Source organism: Callithrix jacchus, chromosome 12, assembly GCF_049354715.1.
Source record: "Callithrix jacchus isolate 240 chromosome 12, calJac240_pri, whole genome shotgun sequence".
NCBI classification, from domain to species: Eukaryota; Metazoa; Chordata; class Mammalia; order Primates; family Cebidae; genus Callithrix; species Callithrix jacchus.
In genome coordinates, this window is record NC_133513.1 from 91,040,573 (window position 1) to 91,059,761 (window position 19,189).

General features: G+C 37.2%; 1 protein-coding gene across 45 annotated transcripts in view; it reads left to right on the plus strand.

The window, feature by feature from the left end:
- R3HCC1L (R3H domain and coiled-coil containing 1 like) overlaps positions 1–19,189 on the plus strand; it is a 100,089-nt gene that overhangs the window by 77,292 nt on the left and 3,608 nt on the right. For all 45 annotated transcript variants that reach the window (XM_078344040.1, XM_078344028.1, XM_078344043.1 and 42 more), the window contains 4 exons: positions 9,351–9,526; positions 12,376–12,446; positions 13,364–13,459; positions 13,950–14,090. In XM_078344040.1, coding sequence (XP_078200166.1) covers positions 9,351–9,526; positions 12,376–12,446; positions 13,364–13,459; positions 13,950–14,090 — 484 coding nt within the window. The remainder of the gene's footprint in view (positions 1–9,350; positions 9,527–12,375; positions 12,447–13,363; positions 13,460–13,949; positions 14,091–19,189) is intronic.

A 19,189-nucleotide genomic window follows, 5' to 3' on the forward strand; every position in this document is an offset into this window, starting at 1 on the left:
TTTGAGACAGAGTCTCACTTTGTTGCTCAGGCTAGAGTGCAGTGGCATGATCTTAGCTCACTGTAGCGTCAAACTCCTGGGTTCAAACAATTCTCTTGCTTCAGCCTCCCGAGTAGCTGGGGCCACAGGTGTATGCCACCATGCCTGGCTAAGTTTTTTAAAATTATTTTTTATAGAGGAGGGCTCTTACTATGTTGCCTAGGCTGGTCTTGATCTTTTGGCCTCAAGTGATCGTCTCGCTTCAGCCTTCCAAAGTGTTTGGAGGCATGAGGTATGAGCCACCACACCCAGCCTAGAATCAGTCTTGTTAAGCATGCATTTGGGCAAAATAATTAACTTGAAGCCTGTGTGTTTTATTCATTCTATAAATATATATTGACTGCCTAGTTTGTGTAAGATGTGTTCAGTGGGGGAGTGTAGGAATAAATACGACGTGTCAGTTATAGTTGAATTTAAAATCGAAATGTTGGTAAGGAAATTGAAACTCCATCTTTCCTTTCCAGCCTTATTTACTGAAACAAGGTATTAGTTTGCTATGGGCTGTCATAACAGTTTTATAGTTTCAGGTCTTCTGTTTAAGTCATTACTTCATTTTGAGTTGATTTTCATATATGGTAAGAGATAGGAATCTAGCTTCATTCTTCTGCATATAGACATCCAGTTTTTCCAGCACCATTGAAGAGGGCATTCTTTCCTCAATGTTCTTGGTGCCTTTGTCGAAAATCAGTTGGCTGTAAATGCATGAACAGAATAGCATTCTTCGTTCTGTTCTATTGGTCTTTATGTCTATTTTTACACCAATACCAGGCTGTTTTGTTTACTACAGCTTTACAGTACTTTTTGAAATGAGGTAGTGTGATACCTTCAGGTTTATTCTTTTTGCTCAGTATTGCTTTCACTATTCTTTGTCTTTTGTGGTTCCATTCTTTTTTTTTGGAGACAGAGTCTTGCTCTGTCACCAGGTTGGAGTGCAGTGGCACGATCTTGGCTTACTGCAACCTCCATCTCCTGGGTTCAAGTAATTCTCTTGCTTCAGCCTCCCTAGTAGCTGGGACTACAGATGTGTGCCACCATGCCCAGCTAATTTTTGTATTTTTTAGTAGAGATGGTTTTTCACCATGTTGGCCAGGATGGTTTCCATCTCTTGACCTCGTAATCCACCTGCCTTAACCTCCCAAAGTGCCGGGGTTACAGATGTGAGCCACCGTGCCCAACCTCCATTCAAATTTTAGTATTGTTTTTTCTATTTCTATGAAGAATTGTCATTGGTATTTTGATAGGGATTGCATTGAATCTTTAGATTGCTTTAGGCAGTGTAGTCATTTTGACAATATTATTCTAATTCCTATGCACGCAATGTCTTCACATTTGTTTGCATTCTCTCCAGTTTTCTTTCATCAGTGTTTTATAGTTTTCCTTGTAGAGAGCTTTCGATTCCTTGGTCAGATTTACTCCTAGGTATTTTATTTCACTTTTTGTAGTTGTTATAAATGAGATTGCTTTCTTGATATTTCTTTTTTTTTCAGTGAGTGTGCTATTGGTATACAGAAATACTGAGTTTTATTGGTTGACTTTGTATCTGGTAATTTATTGAATTTATCACTTCTGAGAGATTTTTGGTGGAGTCATTAGGTTTTTCTATATATAAGATCATTTCATCTTCAAAAAGATGCAGTTTGACTTTCTCTTTTCCAGTTTAGCAGCCCTTTATTTCTCTTAACCTGTTGGTCTGTCCAGGACTTCAAGTACTACATTGAATAGGAGTGGTGAGAGTGGACATTGTTGTTTTGTTCCTTTTCTTAGAGGAAAAGTGGAAAGTTTTTACCCGTTCAGCATAATGTTAGCTGTGAGTTTGTCATATATAGCTTTTATTATGTTGAGGTATGTTTCTTCTGTTTCTAATTTGTTGAGAGTTTTTATCATGAAGAGATATTGAACTTTATCAAGTGCTTTTTCTGTATCTATTGATATGTTTTTATGAGTTTTGACCTTCATTCTGTTGATAAATGTATCACATTTTTGCAAAAATCTTCAACAAAATACTAGCAAACTAAATTCAACATTAAAAAAAATGATCAGGCCGGGCGCGGTGGCTCAAGCCTGTAATCCCAGCACTTTGGGAGGCCGAGGCGGGTGGATCACGAGGTCAACAGATCGAGACCATCCTGGTCAACATGGTGAAACCCCGTCTCTACTAAAAATTACAAAAAATTAGCTGGGCACGGTGGCGCATGCCTGTAATCCCAGCCACTCAGGAGGCTGAGGCAGGAGAATTGCCTGAACCCAGGGGGCGGAGGTTGCAGTGAGCCGAGATTGCGCCATTGCACTCCAACCTAGGTAACAAGAGCGAAACTCCGTCTCAAAAAAAAAAAAAAAATGATCAAATGGGTTTATTTTAGGATTGCAAAGATGATTCAGCGTACGAAAATTCTATGATTTGACCATTGTTAGTCTAGCTGGTTTATTGATTTTGTTTTTTATATTTAAAAAAACTTTTTGTTTTCATTGATTCTTTGTATTTTCTTTGTCTCCAATTTAGTTCCAGTGTTATCTTTATTATATTTTTCTTTTTACTAATTTGGGGTTTGGTTCTTGCTTTTCTAATCCTTTGAGGTGCTTCCTTAGGTTGTGCTGAGGAGAATGTATTCTACAGTTGCTAGATAAAGTATTCTAGTAATGTCTGTTAGATCTATTTGGTTTACAGTGCAGTGTAACTCCAATGTTCTTTTGTTGATTTTCTGTCTAGATGATCTGACGAGTGCTGAGAGTGGGATGTTGAAGTCCCCAACTATTATTGTATTGGAATCTATGTCTCCCTTTAGATCTAATAGTATTTGCTTTATATATCTGGTGCTCTCTTGTTGGGTCCATATATATATTTACAATGTTATATCATCTTGCCGAGTTGATCTCTTTAGCATTTTGTAATGACTTTCTTTGTTTCTTTCTTTTATTTTTTTAAATTTTTTAAAATTTTTGTGGACACAGTCTGGCTCTGTCTCCTAGGCTGGAGTGCAGTGGCATGGTCTCAGCTCACTATACCCTCCACCCCACCTTCTCCGCCTTCTGGGTTCAGGTGATTCTCCTGCCTCACCCTCCTGAGTAACTGGGATTACAGGTGCACACCATTACTCCCAGCTAATTTTTGTATTTTTAGTAGAGATGGGTTTTCACCATGTTGGCCAGGGTGGTCTCGAACTTCTGACCTCAAGTGATCTGCCTGCCTCAGTCTCCCAAAGTGTTGGGATTACAGGTGTGAGCCACCATGCCCAGGCCTCTTAAAAGTTTTTTATTTAAAGTCTATTTTATCTCATATATTTAATCCTGCTTTGCTTTTGGTTTCTACTTGTGTGGAATGTCTTTTTCCATCCTTTTACTTCTAGGCAATATGTGCCTTTACAGGTGAAGTGTTTCTTATAGACAATGTATAGTTGGGTCATGTTTATTAATCTCTTCAGACAAATTATAACTTTTAAGTGGAGAATTTAACCCGTTTACATTCATGGTTATTATTGATAGGAAAGGATGATTATTATTGTTATGGTTGTTAAGAATGGTTATTGTTCTCTGGTTGTTTTGTATATCTTTTGTTTCTTTCTTTCTATCTTATTTATCTTTGCGGTTTGATGGTTTTCTGTGGTGGTAACATTTGACTCCTTTCTCTTAATTTGTGTCTGTTCTGCCAGTGAACTTTATACTTCCGTGTGTTTTGATGGTAGCTAGCATCCTTTCACCTCCAGGTGTAAGATTTCCTTAAGCATTTCTGGTAGGTCCAGTCTCAAAGTAATGAATTTCCTGTTTTTTGCTTGTCTGGAACAGCTTTATTGTTGTTTCCATCTGATGAGAATTCCCTTCTATATAACTTGAAGGTTTGCGCTTGCTGTTTTTAAGAATTCTTAGTCTTTGACTTTTGACAATTTGACTAGTGTGCCTTGGATAAGACATTTTTAAGCTGAATCTGTTTGGGAATCTTTGAGCTTTCTATATTTGAATGTCTGTATCTCTTGCAAGACTTGGGACATTTTCAGCTGTTATTTCATTAAATAGGTTTTTTTGTGCCTTTAGCCATCTCTTCTCTGGAACTCCCCAAATTTAAATATTTGTCACTTTCTGATGTCCCTTATTTCACATACGCTCTCTTTGTTCTATTTATTTATTTTCTGATTAGGTTATTTCAGAAGTTCTATCTTTAAGTTCAAAATTCTTTCTTCTGCTTGATCTAGTCTACTGTTGCCCTCAATTGCATTGTTGGTTTCATTCATTGAATTCTTCAGTTCCAGGATTGATTTGGTTCTTCTTCATGATCTCTAACTCTTTGTTGGATTTCTCATTGAGGTCATGAATTGTTTGTCTAATTTCCTTGTATTATTTATCTATGTTTTATTGTACCTCACTTACCTTCTTTGATTTCATAGATTTCTTTTTATTGGAATGTTGGTGGAGAATTATTGTGTTCTTTTGGAGGATGTTATGTTTCCTTGCTTTTTTATGTCTCTTGTGTTCTTTCATTGATATCTGTGCATCTACTATAATAGTCACTTCCTCAAATTTTATGGATTGTCTTTCATAGGGGAAATACTTTTTCCTGTAGATATATCTGTTCTTTTGGGTCAGGTGCTTTGGTTGTGATTCTGGATGGGTACAGTAGCATAGTTTCTGTATGATTTCTTGGGCTGTAATCAGTCATTTGTGTCTGAGAGTTTCCCAGTGGCTTAGGCTGTGGTGGTTAGTGAAGGCTGTAGTAGAGTTTTGCTGGGGATGAGGGCACCAGGTAGAGACCAGTCCTTGGACAACAGCAGGCTCCAGTCAGTGTTCTGTGCACCAAACGTAGTTGAGTCTGGACAGGTTGATTCTTAGGCCTCCAGGTAGTTTACTTGGGTACCAGCAGTGGCAACAGCATGCTGGGTAAGCAGATGGGTCCTTGGGCTCCTGGGCAATATCTGTTGGTGATGATAGGAGCAGCAGTGGGCTATCCATCTGTCTCCCAAGCAGTATGCAGAATGTATATGCAGGTGGGTGGGCTGGGGCGGGTCAGTCTCCAGGCTCCCTGATGGTGCACTTGTATGCAGCCTGTGGCAAGTGGGGCAGGCTAATCCCTAGCCCTCAAACAGCATGCTTGGGCACTACTGATTGTCGTAGCAGCAGAAAGCTGTGTAGGCTCATCCGTAGGCCCCCAGAAGGTGTGCACGAATGACAGGTGGGCGAGTCTGCTTTGAAGTTCCACTTGTGTGTATGGGTGCCAGCAGCAGCAGCCAAGGAGGGCATAATATACTGTATTTTTATTTTTTGTCTATAGGGAATAAATGTCATGTGACTTCAGAACTTCTTCTTTTTCCTTTTCTATATTGAAGAACTAAGTATTAAACAGAAAAACAACAAAAAATAAGACTGAATGATACATGCCTTGTTGATCTTGTGTTCTCTCCCTTATCCTTTTATCTCTTTGGAAATAGGCATCAGGACAATAATATCGTTACAAGTTGGGTAATAGTTTATAGACTTGTTTTCAAGACTAGCAGCCCTAAGTGTCTTCAAACCCTCTATTTTGGGAAGTTAATTTAGTTGAATGGTTTTGTGGAAGCTAGTTGTGCATATGAAGAAATACTTTCATATCATGTATGCTTTATAAATAGCAACACAGACCACTATTTAAAATCCTAAAAATACTTGTGATTCATAACTCAAAGTTGTTTTCTCTGAATCATTTGTAAACTTTTCCTTAGTCTGTGATAAATAGCTCAGAATGAGTGCAATTCTAAACCTCTACCCTCTATTTTTGCTGTCAGACATTTCTTACCCCTAATAAAAAATATTTGTAAGTCCTACACTATGAAGGTTTCACAATGACTTTATAGGAGGGATTGCCCACATACACGTGATTCCTAAGGTAAATGTTTCTTTTGTCTACAATAGAAATATAATGCAAGTCACAAATGTGAATCACATGTATAATTTTAAATTTTCTATTAGCCATATTAGAAAAGTAAAAAGATAAAATTAATAATATATTTTTAACCTAATATGTTCAAAATATTATTTCAACATATCAATATGAAAAATTATTGAGATTTTTTTAATATTAAATCTTGAAATCTAAGGGATATTTTATACTTACAGTGTATCTCAATTTGAACTAGCCACATTTCATGTATTATATAGTTGCATGTGACAAGCAGCTACTATATTGGACAGTCCAGGTCTACTGCAAAAGTATCTTCATAATCTGGATCAGATGATAGAGCTTTTTCTTAAAGCTTTCCATACTGCCATGTGTAATCCCTCTGTGTCAGTGGTTCTACCTCCCCAGCCCTCTTCATAGTCTTTCTCTGCCTCACTTCTGTCTGTATACCATCTTGTACTCTTTGTCACTTCCTTCCGTTTATACCACATATCCTCTCCTTCTTTCTGTCAGGTTCTCTTGCATATTTTGCTGAGATTCTGAGGAGAGAAAGTTCCATTAACAGTATGGTCTCCTACCTTCACACAAAAAAATGTGCTACCAGGGAAATGTAAGCTGATCCCAACAATATCAGTAACCTGGGGAAATAAAGTTCTTCCTCCTCTTGGAAAAGATAGGAATCTCTGATGACAGTGAATTTTGAATAACATATGAAAGACTGATCAGAAATGTGTAACATGTAGCATTTTTTTTCATGAAATGTAGAATAAGAATTAGGTTTTTTGCTATTATTAACACTGTTATAAATCAGTATCAGAAGCCAAATGTTTAGCAGCTACCTCAGAAATGGATATAAGTATACAAGTTTAGTTTTGCTAACTAGGTTAGAGCAAAGGAGCATAAATAAATTTTCTTGCCAGACTATCCTCTCATTTCCCTTCCTTTTTATAGCCTTTTTTTTTTTTAAGACAAAATCTTGCTCTGTAACCCAGGCCAGACTGTAGTGGCATAATCTTGGCTCACTGCAGCCTTGACCTCCCAGAATCAAGCTGTCCTCCCACCTCAGCACCCGCCCCCCGCCAACCCAAGTAGCTGGGATTACAGGCATGTGCCACCATACCCGGCTAATGTTCTCTATTTCTGTAGAGGCAGGGTTTTGCCATGTTGCCCAGGCTCCTAGACTCGAGCAATCCACCTGCCTAGGCCTCCAAAAGTGCTGGGATTACAGGTCTGTGCCACTGCACCTGGCCTATAGCATTTCTTAGGATTTATATTTCTAAGATATTTCACAATTTGTATCTTTCACAATGTATTTTTTAGCCCCAATTTATAAACATACAAGCATGCAACTTCCTTGTTTTGTTTGGGTTTTGCAAAGTAACTCACAGTCAATGCTGAAAATGAAGAAAACAATTTTATAATAACCTCAAAAAGAATAAAACCTAATATGTTAGGTTTAATTTTATATATGAATACATTTAACAAAATAGGTATGAAACTTACACTCTGAAAACTATAAAACATTGTTGGAAGAAATTAAGAACTTAGAGAAATGGACAGACATCACATGTTCATCTGCTGGAGAACTTAATATTGTTAATATATTTCCCAATTTGATTTACATATTCAGTGCAATCCCAGCTGCCTAGTTGGCAGAAAGTTTTTGCAGAAATTGACAAGCTGATTTTTAAATTCTGTTGAAATGCAAGGTGCCCTAAATAATCAAAAGTGATTTTGAAAAGAACTAAGTTAGAAGACTCAGGTTTCATAGTAAACTTCTTAATTTCAAAGAGTACTATAAAGCTACAGTAATCAAAACAGTGTGGTGCTGGCATAAAGATTGACTTGCAAGTTATTGCAGACTTCTTTTGTCTCTGGCCTCTGAGTTATTCCAAACTGTTAAGACTAATCTACTCTAGACATTTAAGAATTTATTAAAAGTTTAGCTGATATCTTCTTGCCCACTTACAGTCACTTCTTCCAGGAGTCTGCCAAAGGCAAAACAGTTTATGTATTCTGTTATTCTTTGGGAGAGACTTGTCATTGTATGGATTTTAATATAACCTGGTTATCTTAACCAGTTTCTTACTCAGCTCTCTGGTAAACTCTAGAAAAGTTATGATTTTATAGATCATCTGGTCTTTTCTCTTGTTATGGTGGGAAGAACATTCTCTTCTGCTTTCTGTATCCTAAGCAGAGTGGAACTGATAAGGTGTTTGGCATGTAACAGATTTAGCATTCAGTTAAAATTTGTTTAAAATGGGTTAAATTTACTGAATAATTATGTGTCAGGCAGTATGCTAAGCACTTATCATATCATCTCATTTAGTCCATGTACCTATCAATGAGGTGTAGGTACTGTTATTATTCCCATTGTTTAGTGTAAAACTGAGGCTTAGTAGAGAAAAGGAATTGGAGGCACAGGAATAAATAATTATTTTTACTGATATTACCCAAGTCACCTTCCTCCTTCTCCCAATAAAACTCTTCAATCCATTTTTCAACTTCTCCAAGGAGGGGAGATATATTCCTGGCATTCCAAGTTCTTATTTTTCTCATTTGATGGAAAAAGAGACACATTATTAAAACCAGAGAAAGCTTGGAGGGACCTGGTTAGACTTCTGATGAACAGAGAGAGAGCAAAAAAATTAAGGATCTGGTGGCCTTGGGTCATCAACAGTGTCTAGGTTTTATAACAGGTAAATGACAAAATGACTCTCATGGCTTTACTGCCACTTTCCGCTTTCACATTTTCTTTCTTTTCTTCCAGTGTGAAGTTCAGCTTTTTTTATGGGATGGTCGAATTTTTTAATTCATTACCTCCTTTATTAATTCCTTCAATAGCTTGCTATGTGTGCATTCCTTAAGATAGGTCTCAAGCTAAGGACATTAAGTGTAACTACTTGTACCACTTAATTTGTCTTAACAAATGCCTTTATAAGCTGTCTTTTCACCTTTTAATACATCCAACAAAAAGCGAAGTAAAAAAAGTTTTCTTGATTTTTTTTTTTTAATTGTCTTCATTTTTGTTGGCTTCCAGAAAAGAAACTATGATATGAGCCTGGTCAGTAAGCTCAATTAAAACAAATATCATTAATTAATCTCTTCAGCTATTAACTGAGCGTCAGTTTCCAAGATGCGCCATTTATAACTCACCACAGTATTCAGTCTGTGTTTTCTCATGTCCTGGTTAGAGATGCAAGTTGAATTTCATGCATTGCCTGCCTGCTGGAATTTTAACACTTTTTCAGGTATTCCCCATATATAGTATAAACTGGGTGATAAACACCTGATCATTATTGTATCTATGAATAGAGTTAATACAGAAACCATGCCAAAAGTTGAGGAATGGGAACATGTAGAGAAAAGAGGTGATTGTTTATATACAGGAATATATTTTGTAATGGCCAGGTTTGATATAACCAGCATTTACCTGCTTCTTCCTTTCTAGTTATCAGGGAATACGAAGAGCAGAGAAAGCATCCAGGAACCTAGATTTGATTACTACAACCATGAAGTTCCTGATATTGACCTCAGTGATTGTGAATTCCCACATGTCATTGAAATATATGACTTTCCCCAAGAATTTCGTACTGAAGACCTTCTCCGGATTTTCTGTAGTTATCAGTGAGTATGCAAATCATTGTGGATGTTAGGGAGGGTGAGATGAAGTCTTGAAAAAATATTTTCTGAGAAATTATTTCTTGTTTTTCGTATCTCCTGTTTTTCATATTTTAGCATCAGGTTGGTTTATTGTCGTTTCCAGGTCCAGTAGAAATTAATTAAACTACTGGTCTAAGTTCCTTAAAAATGTCAGCTAACCTTGCTAGCCCCCATTTTAGCATTTAAGAAGACTGTCATCAGTGATGACTTCATGGTGCATTTAGTCCATTAATATTTATCGTAATTATTGATATATTTGCATGAATTGTCAGATTGCCTGTCATCTTTATGTGTTTACTTGTCCTTTTTCTTTCTTGCCTTTGTTTGGGTTCATTGCAGCCTCAACCTCCTGGGCTCAGGCAGTCCCCCCAGCTTAGCCTCCCAAGTAGCTGGGACCACAGGTGTGTGCTACCATGCCCGGCTAATTTTTTTTTTTTTTGGAGAGACAGGTTTTCACCATGTTGTCCAGGTTGGTCTCAAACTCCTGCACTTAGGCCATCAGCCCACTTCAGCCTCCCAAAGTGATGGGATTACAAGTATGAGTTACCACACCTGGACTCAACTAAGTTTTTATAAACACAATAACTCTTCTTTTTTATGCTCCTGTTTCATTGGTTTAATTTTATTTAATTCCATGGTGAAAATATCAACTCAAACTGCTGATATAAGTGGGTTTGAGAACACTTGCACTAACCCTTGGTTTGTATGTAGCTGATACTTATATAGGAGAAGTTAAAAGAGAAGTATACCTCTGTATATTTAGTTTATGAAAAAAATAAGCTTTAGGAATAAAGAGAAGATGATCTAGAAAGAAAGTTATTAAGAAGATTTTCAGGGTCTGGAAGAAAGTATCAAGAAGGATTATATTTTAATGTTTCAGTCCTGATATTTTAAATGAGCCAGGTCTATAGTGTCATATAACAAATTTAAATTTAAAATTCATCTTGAATGTGTAATATTCTATGTAAGTTCTAGATTATCAAAAGTTAAGGGCTACAGTATAGCCCTTAACTTTTTCTTAAAGGATAAGTAAAGATTTTAGACAACTCTGCCATTACCATACATAAATGAGCATGGCTATAAACTAAAACTTAATTTATAAAAACAAGTGTTCTGTTTTTATACGAAGTTCTAGAACAGGCAAAACTAGCAGCTGTGTACTTATTGTTTAATCAGTTAAGCAGGGAGAGCATCAGTTCTATAACTGACAAAAAGAAAGGATGAATGAATCCTAGAGGATAGTTAATCCCTGCCATAAACTTTAAATGTATAATATCTAGGTCAGTCTTATTAGAATTAGGTTAAGATCCAGTATCAGAACCTGTTCAACATAAATTTCATAATAGATTTTTTAAAAGCAGTCAGTGGGATCAAATCCTGTGAGAACTACCTTAGTCTGTCATTATTAATAATGATGATTCTTAAAACCAAGGATAATTTTATTGATGTCTAGAATTACCTGAAGATTAGTTAACTCTTACAAACTATTTACTTCCCTTTGCTTTGTTTCTTGATAATCTCACCTGTAAGAGTATTTTTCTCTCAAATTCAAAAACATTCTCCAAAGAGAAAAATTTCAAAGGATGATGAAATTTTGAAGTCTAAAAGGCCCTCTAGAATCCATCTGTGATTTATATAAATGGAAAAAGAAAAAAAAAAGGGGTCATGGTACAAAAGCCTATAGTAATGCCTGTGAGTCAAATTCCAGAGTCAATTTTGATTCTGGTTTTGATCACCATCTTCATCAATATTAATAGTGATGGACATTGCTATTAATAATAAAAGTAATTAACACCATTAATTTATTAGATGCCTATGAAATGCCCAACACCATCTTCTTTGGCTTGTCATGGATGATCTCATTTTCATTTTCACAACAACTCTGGGGGGAGCATACTTTGCTCATTTCTACAGACAAGCCGACCTAGCTTCAAGAGATATTAAACTTGTCCAAGGTCTCAAGGTGGTAGAACCTTGAGTCCATGAGCATTTTTAAGCTCTTAGCTGAAAAAGATAACTGTTATGTCATCATCCTGACATTCCTCGTGCTCACTCGGTAGCTCTTCTCACACACACACATAAAAAAAGTGTTTTTCTAGTACTTAAATATTCATTTTTTTGATCCTTTCTAATCTGGTCTGGTATTTCTCTTATCATGATTTCCTTTATCCCGAATTTTTCTGACTTTGCCACACAATTCTTTCCTATTTTTTCTTATTTTTTTAACCTCCCTTCTGCAACAAGTGAAGAATAGATCAGCCTCTCTGCTTATAGTTACCCCTTTTTCCCCATTACTTGACTTTAAAAAAAAAACTGAATGACATCTTGCAGTATAATCTGTCTCTCCCCACCCCATCCTCTCATTCTCTTTCTGTCTGTGTCCTCAAGGACAGAGTTTACATTTGGATTAAATCCAGGTGACCTTCCCTGCCTACCTACTCATCTTATATTCTACCCCTCCTCTGCTTCCCCTTTCCATTTCTTCTCATTCCCTGCCCATAAGAACATCTCTTGTAAATAGTGCATTAAATACTTTACATCCCCAAGGGACTTGTGAGGATTAATTAGTTGATGTCTATAAAATGGCTGAGAACGTAAAATACTCCTGGGTAGTTCTTTATGATGGTATTATTGCTTTTAAAATTCAATGGCTTCTTCTGTCCTCCAAGCTGTTTTTTGTGTCATTATCCCCATTCCACCTATGTACTCATTGAGTGTTTCTATCTTGTGAAATGCTTTATGAAATTCTATTTGTGAGATGTTTCATAAAAGTAAATTTCATTTTAGGAAATAAAACTTTTTTTGTGTTGCAGAAAGAAAGGATTTGATATTAAATGGGTGGATGATACACATGCCCTAGGAGTATTCTCCAGTCCAATTACAGGTATTCACCCAGTGGGTTTCAATCTTCCTTTCTTACTGTTCATTTTCTCATGCTACTTTTTCTGTTTCCCTTCTATTTGAGCAAGTTGGCATTTTACTCAGCCAGCGTAGGTAATAGGGCAGATACTGGTTTTTTTGAGGTATGGTACTTTGGTGTCCATTCTCCCTTTTCACCTTAGTCCAGTGGTATTTGGAGAGAGAGAGTCAACTCCTTCCAAGGTCATTTGTACACATAACTGTCAGTCATGATAGTACGTAAACAGATTAAGGTAGAGATTTAAGAATCCAGTGGGGCTAAATCTTACAATATTGGTAGTTTTTTCCCCCCCATCCCAGAAAAGTGAATTTAAGTAGCCCTTTAACTTTTCTTGTGAGAAATTGTAATAGATACTCTCTGAATAGATGATTGGGCCTTTTTATATGCCATTGGCCTCATGATAGATCTGATGTAGTGGCATTCAAAGAAAGTAGAGATGTTGAAATGTTGGTTTCTGTCTGAACCACCTAGAATATGGGTCTGCAGAATTATTCTATTAAGGCCCAAACAGTAAATACGGTATTTTAGGCTTTGTGGAGCATCAGGTCTCTGTCACTACTGAACTCTGCTGTTGGAGCAAGAAAGCAGCCATAGACAACATACAAACCAAATGGGCATGGCTCTGCTTCAGTAAAATAGTAATATTATTTTCTAAATAAATATAAAAATAGGTGGTTGGCTGCATTTGGTCACAGAACCATAGTTTGCTGATACTCGATCTAAAATAGTTACTGCCACCTCGATCCTCTAGATCTTATTCTTTTGCTTGCTTTGGAAAAAACAGCGTAACATCTAGGAAATACTAAGAACTATCCCTAGTTTTTCCTTTGCATCACTCTTCTTTATGTCTTCTGCTTCCTTATATTTATTCTTCTTTGCAGCTCGTGATGCACTGGGTATTAAACACACCATGGTGAAGATTCGTCCCTTGTCACAGGCCACAAGAGCAGCCAAGGCCAAAGCTAGAGCTTATGCTGGTGAGTCTATAATCTCTGGGTTTTCTTGTTGATGGTGGTATTATTGTTCTTTCCAGCACTTTATAGCATCCAGACATTTAAAGATGTAGCACTTTTTAGTGTTAAAAGAAGTGTGTTTTTAAGAAAAAAAAAATAAAAGGGAAATGACCATGTTGGAAATATGGCATCTGAGCAGCCACTTGGAGAGTGTGAGAACTACAGGCAATGCAGCAACCAGTTTCTGATAACATCCCTACCTAGTTTACCTCCGGGTTCAGCTGCCTGATAGAGTCACTGTAAGAAATTGTGTTAATGCAGATAATGAAGCCAGTGTTGTTTGTGCTTTGCCATGTTAATTTCCTCTGATCATCATCTATCAGGCTTATATTAATTACTGCTGATGCAGCCCTTGTTAGTCTATTTTGTCTGTTAATTACTGAGTTAAATCACTTGAAGCTGGAGTGCTTTCTCTTCTTTACTCCCTCCTACTCCCTCCATTTCTTCCATTCAGAGTTCCTCCAACCAGCAAAGGAGCGTCCTGAGACTTCAGCAGCCCTAGCCAGAAGGTTAGTCATCAGTGCCCTTGGGGTTCGAAGTAAGCAGAGCAAAACCGAACGAGAAGCAGAGCTCAAGAAACTGCAAGAAGCCAGAGGTGAGCTGAAAGGATGGTGTTTTTCTCTAGTCCCTTAGAGCTCACTGTAAGGCACGTGTTTAAAAAAAAAATATGAATGAAGCCCATTTCATATTGTCATTTCTGTTTCCTAGAAGCCTCCCAAATGTATAGAAAATTTCATGCCTTATGTTCGGGAGAAGACATTTCAGGATTTGTCTGCCTGTTTCACACACCAGGACATCCTAATCCATGCTTCTCCTGTTGTTTTCCAAGTGATTCGTATGGTCTTCTCAGCCCATCCATGGCTTTTCCTACAGTTTTCCTTTGAGAATAATTTTTCTGTGAAAACATAGTAATGTCCTAGGCAGAAAACATTTGCCGTGGATTTCCAAAACGATTGCCATGATATTGCCCTAATGTTATCAAATAGTTTAGATCTGAAGTAGAAGACAAATTTAGGAAAAGCCAGCAACTGACATCGATAATAGCAATTGTGGGAGATATTTCTGTCTTTTAAAGACAGTTCTGAGTGGCTCCATTAAAGTACATCTAGATGTACCTGTCTTCTGATTATTTTCTAGTATCCAAGAGTTCTCAGGAAAATACTTCCCCTGATCCACAAGCAGAGTTTTTCTTTCCTTATGGTTTGCAGTTGAGGTTAAAATCTGTCTCTCTCCTCTATAGGCTGTTGAATTGTACATAAAGGCTTAGGACTCCTGCGTGGCGCTTAAGTACTTTTTATCAACCTTCAAGGCTTTAGACAGTCTCATTGCCTTAGCCCACAATCTCTGGAATCTGTGAAGGCAATTCTGAAAATTCCACTTACTGAAAAGTAACTTCATTTTTCCATTAAACGAATTGAAGTTTCAAACTTCTTGTTTATTGCTGGTCTAACAAGGCCATTAATACTTCCTGTCCTCTCTGCTTTGGTGATAGCAGGCAGCTTGCGGACTCTGAGCTGCACTGGCCAGATAACCAGTGACAGAGTGTGTCATGGCAGGTGCTAGAGTTTGAGTTGAACCCAACTAATTTTTGAAACCTTAATTATTATAATGAGGCAGTTTTGATGGTTTCCAATCATTGTTTACTCAAGGCCTCCTACAGACTATAAAAACATAACCAGATTCCTTGGGTTTTTATAGATTGCACTAACAGAACTAGATTAAAGATGAATGTGCAGTGTCCTTAACCGTTTGTTAATTGGTTATCTCTGAAGAAATGATTTCTGTGAGATAACAGTAGTATCTGTAAAAGGGGACATGACTCCCTTTGCCCATGTTATGCTTCTCTGTGGGTGTTTATCAAATGTATCTCTACAGATCATGCAGCAGTTGTTTTGCGTGGATATCAGCTTGAGTATTCCTTTCTCTTTCTCTAGGTGCATCAGCATGCAGCTCCACTTGAACTATTTGTTTTAAATGTCTGGCTATACAGTGATGCAATTAGAAATGAGACTGTTGGCTAAGTGGGGACCCTATTGCTTTTCTGAAGAAGGCCTTTATTTGTGAAGAGAGACCCATGTGATAAGTTCCTCCTACATGTTGGTGCTGAGGCTGTATGGATTATAGAGGACTCTTTCTTTATTGTGCTCCAGAGTGCTACCATTCTTTGTATCTGGGGAAATGCATCTGGAAATTTTCCTGATGTATCTCTTTCTGGCATCTTTCTGTTTTGGGCAGATACTCATATACTTGCCTGCTTGGAACCCAGGCTTTAAAGATTTTTTTTTTTCTGTGGAAACTTAAAAGTACTGTTTTAGGTATTAGACTCTGGAATCACACTTCCTGGGTCCACATCTTAGCTCTGCCATTTACTGGCTGTGTGACCTTTAGAGGGTAGGTAAGTAACTTGCTTACTCTCAGGAGGCTTCTGTTTTCTCATCCTTAAATGGAACTTAAGTGAGATAATCCATGAAAGATACTTAGTCATCTTCAAAAAGCCTTAGGTACTCTCTTGCTCCTGTTTCTATAGGCCTATAATGAGTTATATGATAGGTGATAGCTGCTGTTGTTTTTAGTAACAATAGCAGTGTCATTATATGATGAATCCAGCACAGATTTCAGTGCATATTTTTGTCATTACTCTTATTTTAAAATTCCTGTAATACCCTATTAGCTCCATTTGACATTCACTGAGCACCTGCCCTATGCCAAGCTTTGTGTTCCCTGTTTAGGAAAATTAGAAAGATGGCAAGATTTTGTACCTCTTCTTAAGCTGTACAATCTAGTGGAGATATCTGCTTTGAGAAGGGAAGAAAATATGTACCTTTTTTAGGTATTTTAAGCCATTGTTTTTCCCCTCACTTTAGTTCTGAAGCTTTTAAGATTAAAAACCATAAAATAGTTTTTGTTGATTCAAAGGACAGGAAAGAAACTCCATCATAACTTACAGGTTTTGATGATATTGCATTATGATAACTCTGTGATACCATCTTGAGTTTAGAGCTGACCAGAGAAGTTAAGTAACTGGACTAAGGTCACCCACCTGGTAAACTGAAAGAGAAGGCATCTGAATCTAGGTATCTCTGGTTAAAACCCATGCTTCTTCTGTAATACTGTAATCCCTCTTGAAGGACTTTGGGATTATTGACATTTTTCCCAGAAAAAAATACTTATATAATACAATTTTTAGAGTCTTCAGGAATAAAATACGACAAACTTCTTTTGTTATCTGTACCAATGATTAGCAGCTTTTCACTCTCAGAAAAATCTTCCTTAGGTCTAACTTAAATCTGCATGATAGTTTAAACCAGTGTCCTCTTATTTTTCCCTCAGTAGAAACAGAGAATTTATGTGTACCATTCTGTTCTAACAACTTTAACTATAAAGATTGTTTGGAAATGAGGAAATCTGGGCTCTAATAGGGCTTTTGCTGTTAACTATCTGTGTGGCCATGGCCCAGTCAGTTATGCCTCTCTGTGCCCCCAGCTTCCGGCAAAGTGAAAGTACTCCTCAGCTTACCTAATCATGGAGAATTTTTTGAGCACAGCATTTAGTTAATATATGTAAAAATGTTTGGAAAGTGCTTTTACAAATTTAGGATACAATTATTGACATGACTGTTAAAAATTTAATGTTCATTATAATATGAACTTGTAATGGCAAATATGTATTATATACTGCCACTCTCCATCCATTACACATGGCAGATATTGCTAATTAGTCATGACATTCTTTCTTGGTGAGTTTTGACGTGACCATTGCCAAATGATCAGAATTAGCATGGGAATTGAAATCTATATAGTATCCTGTTATAATATAGTATGATAATCTCCCAGCTTTTTTTTCACCTGCTTGAAGAGTTCTACTGTCTGGCAACAGTGCCTGGTAACATGAAAAGATACTTAATACATGTTCATTGACCAAATACATGGATGACATTGGTTACTCTTAATTTTTCTTTGTAAATCTTGACTTTACTCTGAATGCTTTTAAGTCCTCCATATTTTTTTATAAAACCCAGAATGAGAAACCTTCCTAATTAATGAATGTTGAATTTGTGATTTTGAGTTTTAAGTACTGTTCTGCTATATTTTTCCCTCTGCTTTGATCTTTTATTTATTTATTTTTGAGGCAGGGTCTCACTTTGTCACCCAGGCTGGAATGCAGGGGCATGAGCACACCTCACTGCAGTCTCAACCTCCCAGGCTCAAGCAATCTTTCCACCTCAGCCTCCTGAGTAGCTGGGACTGCAGGCATGTGCCACCATGCCGGCTCATTTTTTCTTTTTTGTTGAGATGGGATCTCTCTATGTTGCCTAGGCTAGTCTCAAACTCTTGGACTCAAGTGATTTTCCTGCCTCAGCCTCCCAAAGTGCTGGAATTACAGACATGAGCCACTGTGCCCAGCCTAAAATCACATTTTAAAGACCAAACTCAGGGCGGGGCATGGTGGCTCACTCCTGTAATCCCAGCATTTTGGGATGCCAACGCGGCAGATCATCTGAGGTCAGGAGTTTGAGTCCAACATGGTGGAACCCCGTCTCTACTAAAAATACAAAAATTAGCTGGGTGTGGTGGCATGCGCCTGTAGTCCCAGCTACTCAGGAGGCTGAGGCAGGAAAATTGCTTGAACCTGAGAGATGGAGGTTGCAGTGAGCCAAGATTGTGCCACTGCACTCCAGCCTGGGTGACAGAGCAAGACTCTGTCTTAAAAAATAAAAAACGAAATAAAGGCCAAACTAAGGACTGTATATAAAATTTTCCCATGTTCCACTCATCCAAATACTTGGTTCCCACCTAAAACTGGACATATAGATAATCATTATCTCTCAGAATAAGCTACCTTCTTAGTTTCAAAGCCTGCTACAATTTTATTTTAATTTATTTTCATTTTATTCTTGAAGGTAGGGTAGGTGATTAGTTGACTGGTTCTGAAAGGCCATTTTGGGTCACAGGGCTGAAAGGCAAAGTAAACAGTAATCTGTTCACCTCATTCAATTAATTAAATCACCAAGAACTTCAAATCATCTCTGTAAGATAGTAATAAATTTAATCACAGTTGCTACCTTCTGAAAGCCCTTTTTAGGCTTTCCATTACTCTGCCTTAAAGGGCAGTGCAGCATTGCAGATTTATAATCTAGGTCTTAGGGTATTTTTTTGGTGTCTTTTCTCCCCTGATATCTGAAGTTCATTTCTAACCACATTTTCTTTCATTTTAATGTGAATTTTTTTTTTCTGTGATACAGCATTTACTCATATTGTGGTGTCAGTTGCTATTTAATAAACCTGTTACCTTTACCTAGTTGAGAGATGAAAACATTAACCTAGGACTTGCTAACTGACAAGGTTACCAGCTGTTGCTAAAATAAATAGTACAGGGTTCCTTGTGTTGACACTTAATACACTGATAATTATTTTGCTCTCCAGAGTTAAATGCCCCCTTTTGGGATCCAGACTGCATTATCCATATATTACGATTATATAAGTATTCGGTAAACTTAAAATCTAAAACGTAGCTAAAATTAAGAGGTTACTTAGATTACTTCTCCTTGATCTATTACGTCTGTCACTCTATAAAAGAAGGCAATTAGATTAGTTTGACCAGACATGTTCTTCACAAAGCATGTTGTTTACTATTCTGTAGGTGGCTACAGTAGATTTTGTGATGATTTTTCGTAGGCCTAGAAGTAAATTTTGG